At 33.1% G+C, this 18,407-nt stretch overlaps 1 protein-coding gene across 1 annotated transcript in view; it reads right to left on the reverse strand.

The window, feature by feature from the left end:
• Positions 1 to 18,407, reverse strand: part of m (zona pellucida domain-containing protein miniature) — a 39,375-nt gene that overhangs the window by 2,337 nt on the left and 18,631 nt on the right. Inside the window, exons 4-7 of the mRNA XM_085945583.1 lie at positions 14,326 to 14,502; positions 7,160 to 7,282; positions 5,827 to 5,935; positions 956 to 1,201 (exon numbers count right to left, since the gene is read on the reverse strand). Of these exons, the coding sequence (XP_085801709.1) occupies positions 956 to 1,201; positions 5,827 to 5,935; positions 7,160 to 7,282; positions 14,326 to 14,502 (655 nt within the window). The remainder of the gene's footprint in view (positions 1 to 955; positions 1,202 to 5,826; positions 5,936 to 7,159; positions 7,283 to 14,325; positions 14,503 to 18,407) is intronic.

Consider the following 18,407-nt stretch of genomic DNA (forward strand, 5'->3'; position numbering starts at 1 on the left):
GATGATATTTTAGAAAATACGTTAATAAAACGATTAAAAATTAAGAAAATAAAATGTTTTGATATGGGAAATAAACCAATAAGATCAATAAGTACAATTTTTGACCGTGTAATATTTGAATAAAGAATAGATTCCATCTAAATGTTAACCGGTGACTTACCAATCGTAATTGTGTCATCGTCACAGATAAACGTTACTTTGTACATTCTAAACTTCTGTATACAAAACAAACACTCTTATTTCAGTACACCTAACAGAAGTTGAGTTTTGGACAACTTTAAATGTGATTTTTCGTCTATGTGGCCTTTTTTCTTTATACCGTATAGTACATTTTACATATTCGACTAATTTTAGTATTTTTAAGATGTACTGATATTTTTCTTTAGCTTACAGCATTGCTTGCTTCATATAATATTAGGTTATTCAATTCATAGTGTTTATTAAAATTTCAGTACAACTTTAAATATTTTTATTACAAAAAGTGCAAATGCAACGAAAACACAATGTTTAAAAATAACTCTAAATAAAAAAAGCTTAGACTAACTTAGCAATAAAGCAAAACAACGACATTTTCTTTAGATATATGTATACATCAATATCGCTTAGTCACTTTTTGGCAAAAAGGTGATTATTATAGATTCAATTGTTATCTTCGCCAAAAGAAGAATTCACCAGCAACACTAAATGTTGCGTGATAGTTACAACTATGTTTTTGTAGACTATTGAAAATATAATTCAAATTTCTCTTCTGTAATGTTTCACATTATTTGTTATATATAATAATATAGCTGTGGGTCTTTCTTACACCCTATTATCTTAAAAATATCGACATAATAATTATATTATAATAAAAAATATTAATGCATGCAGTTAAAAACTGTTTGTTAATTATTTTTGTGATGATTTTGAACGTTTGATTTAAAATAAATACAAATAAGTATCAATTATGCAATACCTCTCGTGGTTTCTATCCGAATCGTGGTCATCCTTCCTCTCTAGCGGTAGACCATAATGCGAATGAGGAGACGAAGAATGCGATGCTCCGATCTGAGCAGCCTGGCAGTGCTCCAAGCAGCCGTGCCTGCAGATCTCAACCTTACACTTGATGTGAACGCTGAGGGCGTCCGGGAACTTAAATGCGTGGAAGAAGGCGTAAGTTATCACCGAGGCTCTGTCATCTGCAGCCTTCGCCTTCAGGAACCTGAAATAATAACAACAAAATATAAGCTGCAACTCGCCAAATCGTCATAGCAGTTAAGAAATATCCTGACTGGAGTTGACAACATCTTTAAATCGGTAACACTGCTCTACTCACATTTTGGAGAAGCGATAAACTCAGTTTTTTCATGTTTTTCTTTCAGATTTGCAGATTAAAATTCAGTTAAAGTTTAAATACTTAGTTACCCCTGTTGCCGACGATAACGGTATTTTCAGTGAAATTATAGTCCGCGTGAGCATGGCGGAGTCTATATTCAGTCAACTGCATGAAGGTCAATGCTACATTTTGTAAGGACCAAATTCCGTTTCTTCAACACGTGCATGCTATAAAGACATGGCATCGTACCAGGCTCCAAATGACCTTACTTTTGAGCTTTAAGAATCAATGCCTCGTCTAAATTTTAGTCAAATTCGTGATCACATAATATACCAACAATCTGTAATTGAAGTAGTAGAGGTACGTCACGTAGCTTGAGCATGTGTCCCGGATGCTTCTAGACTCTAGAGAGTGCAACCCTCTATCTATCTATAGTATAGTGACACAACCTCAAAGATTCCATATTCGTGGCCGACCTTCCTTCACCCTACAGCGATGCTACAAAAATGATCTACGTGCTGCAGGTTTGTATCCATTATTTTGTGTGCCAATGAAATATTAGTTTCATTTTTTTTTTTGACCATGTCCAATCCTAATAAGGTCATATTATTATGAACCTCCACGTAAAGGTTTGTATTAAAAGATTTTGTTTTTACAAGAAGTGGATGTCAGCCACTTGCTCAACCTATTAGATCCATACTCTGACTCATACACAAATTGATAAACAATATGTGTACTTTCCAGACCCAGGATTCAAACTCGGGACTCACGACGTTATAGGCCGACGCTTATGCTGCGCGGCCATCGTGGGTGTTTTATACTGGGGGTTAATTTCACTACTTTTTACTACGGTTTTACTATTAGAGACTACGGTTTTACATTGAGTTACTTTACAAACTACTAGCTAGCGAATTTACAATCTGCTTGTAAACTCGCCCAGTGTCATCATCGAAATAGCTAACAAGCAGATTGTAAACAATCTACCGAGAAAAATTGAAAGCCGGACTACTTTGCTCGCTACTCGCTGGCGTGTGGGCCGATATGCGTCTGCGCAATAGAGCGATAGTGGCGACCTCCCGGTAAAAAATGAACTACTCAATATTTCTTGGCAAAATAGTACCAAAAATGATAGTTTCAACTCGCTAGCTTATTGGCTTCTGAGCGAGTGGAAAGTTTTGTGTGTCATCATCACAATCGCACTAGCTGACTTGTCCTCTTTTAAACTCGCCGACAAGAAGCTTGTAAAGTAACTCAATGTCATCGACGCTTTACTCTGTTAGCGCATTTACATACATATTTTCTCTATAATATATCTGTATAATTCAAACAAATTAATAATTACGTGGTAATATTACTATTCAAATCTCTCCCACTGAGTTCGTAATAATGTTTCCTTACAATTACCGTTCCGCGTATTCGAGTTAAACGCTTAAATGTTTAATTAATCGATTCAATAACAGGTGTTTTTCTCCTCTACGGTGAATAATGAACAGGCGATCATTCGCTCAAACCACTCAGGTAATGGCACTTAAAACGCACAAAAGAGAACCGTGGGAAAAACGTTCAAGTCTTTCGACAAACAAACGCCTCGCCGTTTGTTCTTTCCAACATCAATACGGAATCGTAAGAACCAGCTTTTTGTTATAACTTGTAACAGTTATACTACAACTATACTGTCTAACTAAATAATCAGTTTTACGGACTACACAGACCAATTCGAAACATTCACACCGTCATCGCTGGTAAAAACTCACAGCAAATTTCGCATGTCACAATATACCTGCGCATTAGTATTGTTGACGAATTTATAGGTTATAAAACGACAACTCTCAAATAATTAACTACCCATTGGAAACAATCGACGCTAATTCGACGCCGCTGTCGACCAGGTAATTATGGAAAATTTGCGTCAATTTGATGCCGCTTGTCATTAATAGAAATGTTTTATTTATTAAAAGTTAAAAAGTGGTCGCAGTTTTAGTAAATAAACCCTTGTCAAATTTATTAGAAAATTTGATCTGGCCATTGGTTGACATTTTCTCCATTCAAGTCTATATTCAGTGGGTTTAAATATGTTTTTACCATGTTTGATTCTATGATGATCATAATATGGGCCTTCACGTGGTGGAGGTTGTAGGTATTAACAAAATTAGGGCTTTCTTACGAATAATCTACATAATTCTTTTTTAACACTACAACAGGCCTAGAGGTCTAATAAGAGTTGTGTATTTATAGTAATATAAGTGAAACAATTACAAACACCCAGGGTTTGAAAAAATCACATAACTATACCTATTATGTCTTCACCGGGATCAAACCCAGAGCTTCCAGCAGAGCAGATGAAGTGCCAGCGCCTTATATACTACACCATGAGAGCGCTAATTGATGTTAGTCACTTGCTCGACATATTATTAGACCCATTCCAAAAACACATATTGAAGAACAACATAAATGAATTTTCCAAACCTGGGGTTCAAACTACGACATTATACATGATGCAAACGCTAACTAATCTATAATAATACATATAATCATAATCTATAAATAATAAACTAAAACAATAAAGTTTAAATTTTAATATTATAAATGTGAATTCTCTTAATTGAAACAACGATTTTTGACGACTACAAAAATTGCATTGTCGCAAACTGTCACAATCGACAGTGAGAAAAGATCACTAAGAATAATATTTGGCACACAACTGTACCTACATAACTAGGGATTCCAATCCCGGGATCCCGAATCCCGGGATCCCGGGATCCCGAGCTATTTTCGATACCTATGAATCCCGGGATTGATAAACATAATCCCGGGATTTCGGGATTGATTTTTTTATCAATTTTTATGGAAAATAAAATAAAAGCGAAAATATAACAGAAAAAAACACTTTTAATAAAAAATAACTACATTAGAAATAAACTGAGTTTGAATGAAGTTTGATTTATACCCATGTGTAGGTTGCCGATTCATTTTATTTTTTCACATATATTATTAAAAATGGAAAGATTGGAAAAACAATGCTTCGCACTTTTAAAAAAGTAATTCCACCATGATATCATACGTTTTACGGCAGTTTCATATTTTGCTGACTAATTAGATTTATGAAACGGAAAGGCCATAAGTACGCCATGATTATTTGCTTTACTATTTTAAATCTCGCTAATCCATTCATTAAGTCTTTACTATCAGAAACAGCAATCTCCTATTAAATTCACATTATTATTTATATTACAATATTATTTACTCCATTAAACTTGTGTATTTCCAAGATTGAACATATACAATATTAACAATAAATGTCTTAAATAGTATAAATTATACTATTTTTGACCGATTTTATCAATGTTATTTGTAAATATAAAAAATTTATATTAGCAATGGAAAAAATGCCAATCCCGGGACCAGTCCCGGAATCCCGGGATTGTCAAATTGTAATCCCGAAATCCCGGGATCAGAATTTTGGCTCGGGATTGGATTCCCTATACATAACATGTCATATTATATTATTTAATATCATATTTCAAACTATTTCTATTAAGTTGATTAAATTAATTAAAATTTGCACTGTATTTTATTTCGCAACGATTTTTAACGAAAATTACACGCTTGACGGAAGGCTGTCGCAGATATTTGATCGGTAACCGGACAAAACAGAATAGTGACAAAATAGAACATGATAAAACAGAAAATGACAAAACAGAACATGACAAAACAGAAAATGATAAAACAGAACAATGACAAAACAGAACAGACAGGGGAAATATGAAACATTAATTTTTGTGGAATCTATTCAGGTAAAGTTAGGTTAGGTCATTATTTCGTTGTACTTAGTCACCCAATCATTTTGAACATTATTATATTGATTAAGATGGGATATCCTAAGCTTGCCGGTAAAGTCCCGTTTATTTGAGGCTTTCTAGCGATTAGGAATACAGAAATTAGGTACATAATTTGATTTATTACGGCGTATTGAAAATCTGTGCTATTAAAAATCTATCAACATAATAGAGATAGGACAATTTTAATATTAAATTTATATTTTTCCTGAAAGGTCATAGTTATATTTATCGTTGTTCTGTTTTCTCACTGTTCTGTTTTGTCATGTTCTGTTTTGTCATGGAACTGTTTGATCTTGTCCGTAAGTCAATACAAACGTCACAGGAGTACTGCGAAACATTTGTAAATTATGCGAATAGATCGCATTGATCTGTGGCATCAGTCAACCATAACTACTATATACGTCCCTTAATAATATATAAATATTATATATAATCGAAAAATAGATACTATTATAATGATTAAAATATTCAATAATGATAAATTATTATAATTAAAAATATATCATTTTGATAATACCTCAGAACATAGACCCAGTGGAACTCGAACCTCACATCTTTTCACTAGTCTGCCTAAAAGGTAGATCAAGTATTGGATCGATATCTCAAGTACAAGACCAGTCACCCGAACAGTGAAAAGTGCAACGTGTAACTGAATTGGAAAAGTTTTATTACCTTGATATCATTTTGGGTCTTAAAACGCAACCAGCTTCATCGGACAGGTCTATGACATGACCAGCTCCGTCAGATGCAGCACATGACTTCACCCGCATGTCAAATTCACCTGAAAAATGTGGAAAAATTGTTTTAATATAATCGCGATATTCCATTTACGGTTGTCAATTCCATACAATTAATAAAATGAGTGACTTAGATGCATTTCATTGATGGATTTAAATGCATTTGTATCATTGAATAAATTATACCATTATAATAAACATATTATACATATTATATTAATTTAATTTAGTTTTTCGCTTAGCATTAAATTGCTGTGACCGCTTCATAGGTTACATGAATACGTTATAATGTCGCTGGATTTCAAAATCAGCTAGGTCCATAATGTATGAATAGGAGAAAAACAGCTTTTTTGTTTTCTCAAGTACACAGTCATGAGGGTGAACGTTTATATTATTTATATAAAGCAGTAGTTCTTCAGTAATGCACAAAAAAGTTTAAAAAAAAATACCTAAAGGTGGACTTGGCTCATTTTGAAATCCAGCGACATTAATTATTAAGACGGTACTTCAGTGAAACGGCGAAATTTCGGACTGGCTGGCAATCGGAGAACGAAAGTCGAGCTGTGAATACGTCAATTTGTTTTGTAATGGCGACGGGGGAATTAATTCTTAAATCGTGTAAAGATGACTAAATAACGTTACCCATTTACTTGAAAAAGAAAACATGTCAATAAATATATTATTATTATTAGTAATAAAACAATAAACATAACATTAAATGTACGCATGACTTATTATGACATACTTTTTATGACAAATTATGTTTTGTTCTGCACGCGGCATTTGCACAATCTTCGCGTCGCGTAGTCACGATCATTTTATACCGTGCCCCAGCTGAAGTATAGCCTTAATTAATTTGTACGCATGAATTTAACTTTAGTGTTGAAAATCAATGGGATCACCAGTATGGGATATTTTGACATGCTACAAAAGATGAGTTTTTCAAATCAAAACATTGAGTTCGCGTTTACATAATTTAAATTATTCCAAATAAAGCTAATAGTAATTTAGTTAACTTCAATACATTAATAATACGTGTAAGATCATAATATAACGTATTGCAAGTTAAGTAACTGAAATTGAGTCCAAAAATAAACACTAGATAATATCCTATAGAAATCTCGTCGTAAGAAACATTATGCTTGACTTTTATGAGCCTTATAAAATATTACGTTTATAAATTACAAAGCTCACCAACATAATATTATAGTAATAATGTATGTTTATTGTAGATATTTTATGTATTATTTTACGAAGCAAAATTTTACCTCTATAATCGTTGATGGCAACGACCAGCGTCAGGGTGGATCCCAGAGGAACAATACCGCTAACTGGCGGCGCCCATGGACCCTTTCCGTGCTGAATTTCCATCCAGCAATCAACGTTGTCTCCTAAATAAAACAAAACAAACAAGCCATCTTTAAAATAATTACAAGATAAAAAGAACTTTTTTATATACCTACCTACAACGTTTTTAAATTTGTTGTTGAAACATATAAACTTGACTTGACTAGCTTAAACGATCAAAAATATTGTACTTGATAGAAATAATACTGAAATGTCATTTTGACATTTCATATTAATTTCCATAGTAACGCACGTATATATTAATAATTTAGTTGCTAGGACCCCAGACACCTAGCAACCAATAATAGTGGATTGGATTACGGATTTCTTCCAAAATAACTTTTCATACAAAACAGAATTAACTGAAAATGAATTTAATTCTACTTGAATATGGCTAAAAGTATGTAAAAATGCATTGGCATCGTGTTCTGATATATTCTTAAAGTTTTAAATGTCTAGCTAGTCGGGAAGTTAGTTAAAAATCGATTGCAAGATTTGTACCGGATAAACAACCACTGGACAAATAAGAATACGACCTATTAAAAACGTTGTAAAATATGTTCAACTCAACCGAAAAATCTGTATATTATAAACAGTCAACAAAATTTTCGTTTACGCATGATGTTTGTGGGTACTTTAAAATCTCTTACTGATATTAGTATACATGATAATTATATATTATATTAGAAACGTTTTCATTTATAAAATACTGCAATACAATGAATGTCCTATTGAAAGCGTTATATTCCCTACGGTTGTAATATAATTAACAGTAATAAGAAGATGTCTCCGCATTAATGATAAATACGTAAAACAAAGTAAGTAGCTGTAAGCTATAAATATCTCTAAGCTTCGTGACTTAAGTGACGTCTTGAAAGGAACGAGCTTTTTGACGTGTCTAGGTCATCTATTATTACGCTAATAAACTTTACGCATAGACAAGCAGCTGCGATGACAACCTCGTTATGAATTATTATTATTATCATTTGCATGTCAGAGCACGACACAATTGTGCTTACACAAACCATAAACAAAGCTACACATTATAATGAAGACTAACTACTAAGCATGTAAAAAGATGTCAAAGAAAAACACGCATTGTGTGTTTGAATTGAAACGTTTTGTTATTTTTAAAGCGCGAATATATTTGGCGGTAGATGGTGTGGAGGAGATAAAGGTCATTGTTTTGTGGTTATTTGGAGGAGAGTTTATTTGTCGGTACAAGAATACAATAGTACTTTTACACTTTAATAAAGATAGTAAAGATAACAGTGTGAGATTATAATCGCGGGTAATGATGTACTGGTGAGATCAATGTATTCAAGAGATTGTTTGTGTTATTGAACTGAGAGACTTGATTTGAGTAGAGTGATGGTTAACAACGTCGCGTGGTGGACTCAATGAGTTGAGTGAGGATTTCTGCATTTTCCTTCCAATTTATACAAATACAGTACATATATTTATTACAAGAGATATTGTCGCAATTACCAATCGTAGCAAACCCCACTGATCTAGTAATGATTGAAGAAATGCTGATGAATATTATCGCTCTATTGTTTTGTTTTGGCAACAAAACATACATATTGAAGTGTGTCACTCATTTAATGCTGAGTGGTATTATTGCTACATAATATACCCTCATCCCAATTTGACAGACTCACAAAGTTTAAGCTAGATGGCATGGCATAATTGAACAAAATATATCTATTAAGGTCTGCCTCAACCAAATTGATTGCCAAAGTAGCTTGATTTGGAAGAACACTGATGAGTAGGTATTAAAAGTGACCAATAGTTAAAGTTTGTCGCTATTAGTATGTCACCTCGTAGCATAATGGTAATGCAGCGGATCAGGGCGTAAACCGGTGAGATACGGAGTTCGATTCCCCGTCGGGTTGGCTTATCTTTTTTCAAAAAAGATTTTTTCTATTGTTTATAATATATGCTCTCAGAAAGTGTTATTCTAAATTATATATGTTCAAACCTTAATAGATAAAAAATATTATTCCGTCTATAAAATATCTAAAATTATGCCATTAAATGCCATATAACTTTATAGATTTTAAAACTATATGCAATTTGTAGTCTAAGTTCAATAAAAACAAATAAGTATGACTGAAAAAGTTTGTATTATTTTTATTGGATCTCCACAACGTGTTTTGGTCTAAGCAAGGTTTAATTAAATTTTAAAAACTAACTAATTCCATCTGCAATTTGTATTCATAGTTCAATAAAAACAAAAATAACTATGACTGACAAATTGTGATGTGCTCTATTTGTGTCAAATCTCCAGGCTACCTCCACCCTTCATCGCTTCAGCTACGAATAAATCATTAATTAGAAAGAACTTGTGTTAATAGTTGTATATTAGCCTGCTCTCAATATTCACAATTATAATCAAAGTAAGTTGCAAGTTGTACCCATGCAATTTCTCAATCGTGGTAAAAACAGTGTTAACAACCAGATTCCGCGGACTGATTGATCATCCGACACTTTATGCGAAAGTAACTTCTTCACGAAGCCACTGATTGTATCTATCATATAACATAATAGTTAACTCCGCTTAGATATAAATCGATACAAAGTAAGCTGTCGTTATATAACTTGTAATTATTAGTCCGGTTAACTATCGACTACAAAAGTAGGAAAGCTCTCCGGCCTGATAACTTATTTAGTGAAAGAGATCCTCGAACTTTTAAATTATATATATTTATTGAACATACATATTTATTTTGAAAACACTTCTGAGAAAATATATTATAATCAATAGAAAAAATCTTTTTGATAAAAGTAAACACCAGCAGGAATCGAACTTGCATCTCTCAGGTATCGCGCACACGCACATTGACCACAATGCTAAAGGAATCATAATTAATTACGATTAAAGTAATACCTACTTAAAATACAAAAGCCGATCGCAAATGTAGCTCAATTTAGAAAGCGCTTCAGTGAGTATTAAAAGCCAGTAGTTAAAATTTGTCGTAATTAAGTATGACTCCTTTAGCGTTGTGGTCAATGTGCGTGAGCGCGATACCCGAGAGATGCAGGTTCGATTCCTGCGTAGTGTTTTACTTTTTTCAAAAAGATTTTTTCTATTGGTTATAATATATTTTCTCAGAAGTGTTTTCAAAATTATGTATGTTCAATAATTAGAATGTTACATTCTTAAATCTTGAGAATTATTCGTTGAATAAAAAAATATTTAATTAAAAAATATATATTTATATTTTTATGCACGTTTTAAATACTACAAGTGACTTATTGTGATTTAAAGAAATTCCACACGGTTTCATTTCGCGTCCTTCGCGTCTAAAAAAATACCCTTGGTATTATTCTTCTTCTTCTTATTTCACCCTGTCACGTCCCAACGTTGGGGCATAGGGCAAGCACAAGTTGGCGCCACTTTCCTCGGTCCATCGCCAACTCCTGCGCCTCCCGCCATGTCAGACCTGCAGCACGTAGGTCGCTTTTGTAGCATCGCTGCAGGGTGAGGGAGGGCCGGCCACGGCTGTGCCACAAGGGTACGAAGTGCCGCACTCTTTGGCGGCATCCGGAATACATGTCCCAGCCACGTAAATCTTCTCTTCGTGATAACTTCAATCACCGAAGGCTGTTGTATCTGCTCACGAACTCGGGTATTTGTAACGCGGTCGTACCAATGTACCCCTAAGATTCGGCGGAGACATCGATTCTCAAAGCTCAAAAGCCGAGATTCTTGAAGCTTAGTAAGATGCCATGTCTCACAGCCATACAGGAGCACAGGTAGCACGCACGCGTTAAACAAACGACATTTGGTGCTCACAGAATACAGCTTTGACCTCCATGCGACTCCAAGTTGGTTGAACGCAGAGCCCACCACACCCATGCGGATACCAAGCTCACTAGAAATACACCATCATCGGCAACCGTGGCACCCAAGTATTTAAATCTGGACACCAGCTCGACGGCCAGACCAGAAACCCGAAGAGGAGTTTCGGCGGCTTGGTATTATACCTAACAGTAATCCTTACTTACTTAATCTGTCACTACAGACCATTCAGATGATCTATGACCGACTACACAACCGTTCTTCAGAAATTTCTATCCTGATCTTTCTCTGTCTGCCTCTCTCCAGTCGATCACACATCACACATTCCCTGCATATCTCGTGATGTTATCCGGCCATTTCCACCAGTGGTAGCCTGTAGGGGTTCCTTCATAAACTTTATGGAGAGCACTAGATCCATCGCATCTAACAATGTGACCGTCCCATCTGAGTCTTCGGGCCTTCAAGACATGACTATATTTGACTAAAATTATTTCTCTCAAAACTCAGCATTCGTACGGATGTGCCTGCCACCTTTGATTTTCTTTAATCTGTAAAAGTGTTTTTTGAAGAATTTTGTTTTCGAATACTCAGATGGCCCTCTCGTGGTTCTCTATTAGGCTCCAGGTTTCATACCTATACAGACCGATTAGTTTCACGGTCACGTTGTATTGTATTTCAGGAATTTTGTATTTTTATACAATAGGTTAGACTTGAATCGACTCTTTAGTGTGAAGAACGCTGCATTCCTACTATTGAGTATGCTGGCAAGTTTGAGATTCATCTCGTTCTTTTGGGAGATGTTGGTTCCCCAGTACTTTAAAACAGCGGTGCTCTCAAATGCTGAGTTACCCATCAAAATGTTTTCTGGATGCCTCTTTTTCCTCAATACTCTCAATTACTTGATATACTCAATGTAAACCGTTAGATTTATTCTTAACCTAGCGGTAATACTTTGCTGAATACGGTAGCAAACCAGCAAACGCGCCCCAAGACAGACAAAATAGATTCGATTTTTAAAATAAAAACCAATACGGAAAATGGCACAATGTGACAGGGGCGCGGGCAGAACGGGTCGTCCGAAGGATGAAGTGTAGTCCGCCAAAATCTAGCTTTTTATAACGTATAATTATTTATAATAAATAAACATAGTATAATATCTAAGTTTAACGTTTAGAACTACCAATAATTATTACATTAGGTGAAAAATAACACAAGTGTAAACAACCTTTTACGCTTACGTTATATACCACGTAAGTAGTAGAATTAATTATCCGATCTTTATAAATGTATCTACATACCTAATGTGTTGTATCAAAATACTAGAGCAACTCCTCGTAGAGATGTGAAAATATAGAGCCCTGTTCTTTCTTGTTATTACTATTGAGTAACTGTATAATCCAAGTACTCATAAATTAACCTCTCCTTTGCTCAACTCAAATCCCAAAATAAAGAACTTCTGAACATCCTCACACTGGATCCAGCTTGGAGCAGTATGTATATAATATATTGTGACCAAGCTCTCCAAATCCTGAAACGGGCCCCCCTACCCATTATCAACGTTAAAGGCAACGTATTGCTTTCTAATTAAGGGTAAAAATTAAGGGTATTTTGTGTATTTTCAGCGATTTTTTGTGTTTTTTAATACATCTACTTGAACTTTCCGAAGGCGACTTTCTAACTATTAGAGCAAATTTGTGACGTGTGTTTATCTTACTTAGCTTGTCGAGCCACCATATTGGGCCCCGGTCCTCAGGCTAGACCCTGACAGCCCTCTCTCCCTTTGTGGGGGCAATGAGTGTGATCTTACATATAATTTGACCTGAAACTTCATGTATAAAAAGCCAGTGTCCTATGCATTGGACTACCAGGGGTGCCGAAATTTATTTCACTTAAAAGCTTACTTATCAACGATGATCATAACGGATTTTGAAACTAGTAACCTCACAATATATGTAATAAAGAATAATATAATATATAATATAATATATAATATATTATATATAATATAATATAGCAATTACATTTGAAAAGCACTGAAATACATCGATAAAATCCTTTCAGTTAACACGATAAAGATGCAATTTACAACGCTCTGGAAAGTAATTTTAAGTGGCCTAAGTGTTAACAACACTTAAATATAAATAGTGGATTATATTATATTTTATTATTTTTGTTGTATTTTGTTAACCTCATCACGTCAGAAAATATGTTTTGCTAACTGACAAAATGACGATACTTGTGTCACTGTACACTGATAGTTAAGATATTCCTTGTATTTAAATAAATTTAATTATGATAATTATCTACATTAAATAAATTTTAATAAATACTTACGGGCCGGAGTGCTATGTGAAGGTGGAAATTGAAGAATTTGGTGTATCTTTTTGAACTAAGTCTATATATTATAATAAGTAGACTTTGTAGGAAAAATGTGTATGACATTACAATATTTTTTTCTCCTCTTCTCATCTTAAAAATCAAATGAAATGTATTACTAATACCATAAAAAAGATATTATTGTAAATATCGTTGAGTTAAAATTGAGAATAACGACATATTTGGTACATAAGATTTCCGTGGTTCTAGCAATTTTTAAAATTACTATTTTGTCAATACAGGCATTATATTTTAACTCTAATTTGACAGATTATAATCAAATATATTCGATAAATTACTTAAAAGGGGTTATAATCGACTTTTAGAGAAATTTCATCATTTTGCGTTTCGTATTTACCTTGATATAAAATATAATTATATGAGTATAGTATACTATCACAGATTATATGATAAACTGGTCATAGTTAATTGTAATATAATATATTCAAAGACTCTGATTTGTAAGATTACAAATTAATGAATGATTCATCGTCATTGACAAAACCGGAAACGACGATGACTCTGATAACTAGATTGGGTGGAAAGAAATGTCTACACTCTTGTCATTTCATTGATTTTCTCGCTGTGTTATCGATAATTCACGAAACAGAATGAAATATATAACTTTTCCACAAATCGGAACGATAGTCTCGATAATTTCACAAACCGGAGCTGCGTTCCATTGCGCTTCGGTCCATTTCGAGCTTTGGTTGTTTGTTTTTGTTAGAAGTGGCCAATACCCACCTCGGCAGTAGTTTATTAACATTATATTATTAGGCAGTAGTAATTAACTTCTTTTATCCAGCTCTTGATTTACCGACGTATATATGTTTCAAATCTATCAATGATTATGTCACCAATTAATAGTATATGTACATATACGAAGATTTTAACTTTTGCAGTTACCTCTAAAATCTAATTGGATGACATCGAGGTCCGCAATGACCATCGGTGGCTTAGATGCAGTCTTCTCATAGTCGTTGAACCATTCACACCGCAGTCTCTTGGCTTCATCCCATACCTCCAGCAAGTCCTTGTCATACTGCACCACGACCGTGTTCTCGTAGAACTGCCCATGCAGATCTGAAATCATAATAAAAATCAATTAAATATTTTACCAAATAAACTTTCATCAGTTAAGATAATAAATTATAATCTTACAGTAGTGTATTGACTGGAATTGACTTCATTATACAACTGTCAACATAACTCGACTAACTTATTAAATTTTGTAAAAAACAATAAAATTTAATGACAGTGTTGCCATTTTAGTGAAGTTTTACTAAGTTATGTTAGGTAACGTTAATTGATACAATATATGCCATAATAAACTGTAACATATTTTATAAGATTGGCAACTTTTATATGTGCGTACATGCCTTTATATTCAAAGTTAAATGAGGAAGTGATTATTACTAAATACTATTTAAATACCTACCTACAAAAAAAAATACAAATTTATAACAACTATCAGAAATAAATCTATACATAATTTATGCAAATCATCGTCTATCCTACCTAAACATACATAAGGGCTAAAAGACACGACGCTGCAATCGCAAATTAACGCAAAATGTGTCGATTTTTGCTTGATTCTAATTAGATCCGTTTGGAAGCATGCAAGACCTGTGTTGTAACACCTTGTGTCTTTAGGTAGGAAAAAAGAGTCAAATAAAAAATGTGGAGGCCCTACGCACTGATTGAATTGATGCCCCCCCCCCATGATAAAGCATAAAATAAAAACAAAAACACTATTTTTATTTGTTTAAAGTATTGTTTTTGCAAAGTATGAAAAAAATAAGAATCTGTTTAATAGGTAAATATCATTCTTGAATAAACTTTAAAAGTATTTGTATAATTTTTGGTATAATTCAATAATGACTTGTTTGAACCGTTTCGAGGCTCCTTTTTAAAATTTTCTTACAAATCGATTGCATCATTTTTACCGAAGAACATCACCACCGAGTATGTAAGCTTGACCAAGGGAAAGTGGGTTAGATAAAGCTACGAATAGATGTCATATTCCAAGTCTTCATAATTATTATTTTACTCTAGTACGGAGACATTCATCTTTTTTACTGTACACCTTATCCCCATCATGCGTCTTCCATACAATATTATTTTAAAAGCAAACAACTAAATATTTTAAATTAAAAAAATCGGTGTGTGTACTTATGTACGCGCGTTTGAAGTTATACTTCTTTGGCGTAACAAAACAAAAAAAAAACTTGTGATAACCTAGATTCTTCGACTAGCTCTTAATTATCTTGTTAAATTACACACGTAAGAAAACGGGCCGCTTATTGAAGCGCCGTTGGTTTATTTCTATACACTTTAACTTATATTACTAAATTATATAATTATTTATCGCCGTTTTTATTTTTAAAGTAACAACTGCCACTGTAACGTTTAATAGTTTGTTTACGTAAGAAATTGCAAATGGCCGACAATAATAAATTCGCTGCCTAGGCAACGGAGTAATTCTAAACTGTAATATTATACTGTATAATCGTCACGATTGGAGTATCATACTGTGGCGTAATGGTAGTGCGTTCGGCTGATAACCGAACAATCATTGGTTCGAATCCAATCGAGTGCGTTTTTTTCGTGTGAAAATATAAATTATGTGTTACATGTCACACTCTGATCTGATTTCTCAAACGCGCCAAAAGAAGTATAACTTCAAAAAATATATAAGTATATTTAATTATGGCAGGCCTTTTAATTTATGTAAAAATATTCAATGAACCAATTTATATAAAATGAAAACAGATGTCTCGATTAATTATTATTATCGATTGGCTCTCTTTTCCCACGAGTGGCAACATTAAAATAAATTATCAATTTAGCCGACACCTGCCGCCGCGTCCTGCCTCATGAATATTTGTTACGCAGATAAATAAATAAATATTTAAATAATTAATCAATTCTGTTGTCTTACGTTTCGTTTTAACGATATCTGATTGTAAATTTATTCATTGTGTGCGGTGTCAGATAGCCATCTTCGGATTATCTAGCATTATTGTCCACTTAAACGTACTTACTAAAAAATCTCACGAGTATACCATATCGTTAAACTTGATTCGGCATTTGATTCAATAATAGAATAACCGCAAAATTAAATAAATTTAAACTCAAAATTTACCTTTACGTAAATTAATAATTATTATGATCACTGTAAATCATTGATGAATATCATATAATAAAAAATAAATAAGGGACGTATCAAGGGTTGCTGCCGTCTACGTGACAGACCAAATAAAAAAAATAGGTAAAATATAATAGAAGTCAAAGAAATGTTGTAACAATTATTTTATTATCATCTTAATATAGGTGTCGCTACATTTCAAAATCAGCCAAGTCCACCTTTAGGTATTTTTGACATTTTTGTGAATTGCTCAAGAACTACTACTTTCTAACATTTCTGCATTATCAAAATGTAGAATTTATTAATTTTATATATTCTATACTCTAAATAATATAAACATTCACCCTTGTGACTATATATTTGAGAAAACATAAAGCTGTTTTTCTCCTATTCATCTATTATGGACTTGGCTGATTTTGAAATGTAGTGACACAATAACACTGCCCTTTCAAGGAAGAAGGCAATAACTCGCAAAATTTGTAAAATTTAGTTATGAATGCCATCCTTTAGGTAATTTCGAAAGCTATTTATTCTGTTCAGTTTAAAATCAGAATTATCACTAAAATACCGTTAAAACCCTTAGTGAAAAAATGGACATCTGCTAAAATAATATAAATTTCTTAGCAAAAAGCCAGTAATTGCACCTATTTATTGCAATTATTGCTTGTTTATTATTACTTTATTTGTATTTTAACAACCTACTAATAAAAATTATCACCGTTTTTTATTAATTCACATTACTAAAGTTTGAAAAAAAACATATTATGTCATTTATCTCGAAAGTGTGTGAGAGTCAGTTACTGCCTTCTTCCTTAGAAGGGCAGAACAAACGTTATGACATATTTTACTCATTACATAATATAATATTTTGAATTACAATGTAGGTAACAATGATGTATGATACAATAATAAGTAAGTTAATCTATCAAAATTTATAAAAGAATATTCAATGATATGGAATAATTCGTCATAAATTTTATATTATGTATATATAATTAAAAATGTTTTTTGGACTTTTGCCGCCCGAGTGTTTCGCACCCTAGTACCGCTTGGCGCGTCGCAAAAGTGGATGACAGTTTTTATATATAAGTACAAAGATCATTGATACTACTAGTAATGTAATTATAATATGTACCTACTTTTCTTTATATGCTATGATTAACCTAGATATATACGAAGATAATCACTTGCATGTTGAAAACCCATGCAGATAGAGTTTAATATTCATAATATATTCAGTAGATATTGTTGTAACGTTCAATATGATACTAGAATGAATCACATTAATACATAAGCGAGCGTTTTGGGGATATTGAAACTAAAACAAGATTAATTATAAGTGAGTATTTTCACAGTACCCTCCTCGTAGTGAAATATTTTCAAGATCAATAACCAGAATTGAAATGTCGCCGTAATAGTGTCTAGTAGTAGTGATGTCAGTATTATGATTGATGTATATAACAATATTGATTATTTAGGTTACCATTACGTTTAATATAATACTCGAATGAAAAAAATATACAATATCTACTGGCGCACGTGTTAACGATATCAAGCCTACCGCTAAAGTAAGTTTGAGTGAGCATTGAAATAATACCCCCCTCGTAGTGAAATACTTTCACGATCAATAAACAATATGTACACCCAGAACACAACCCTCTTTCCAATATTGCTGTAAGATAGAGTGAATCGTGCCGCCTTACAACCACACCGAAAATGTTGGTCGGTTATGTTTGACACTTGAAAATACTCCGCGCCCTTTTGACACAGCCTCATGAATTTTATCATCATATACTCTCTCTTTCCCTCCATCGCTGTACAGTGATGATACAATTATGCC

Source organism: Rhyacophila brunnea, unplaced genomic scaffold (genome assembly GCF_057557595.1).
Source record: "Rhyacophila brunnea isolate RB1 unplaced genomic scaffold, BYU_Rbru_1.0 scaffold_18, whole genome shotgun sequence".
In the NCBI taxonomy this organism is placed as follows: domain Eukaryota; kingdom Metazoa; phylum Arthropoda; class Insecta; order Trichoptera; family Rhyacophilidae; genus Rhyacophila; species Rhyacophila brunnea.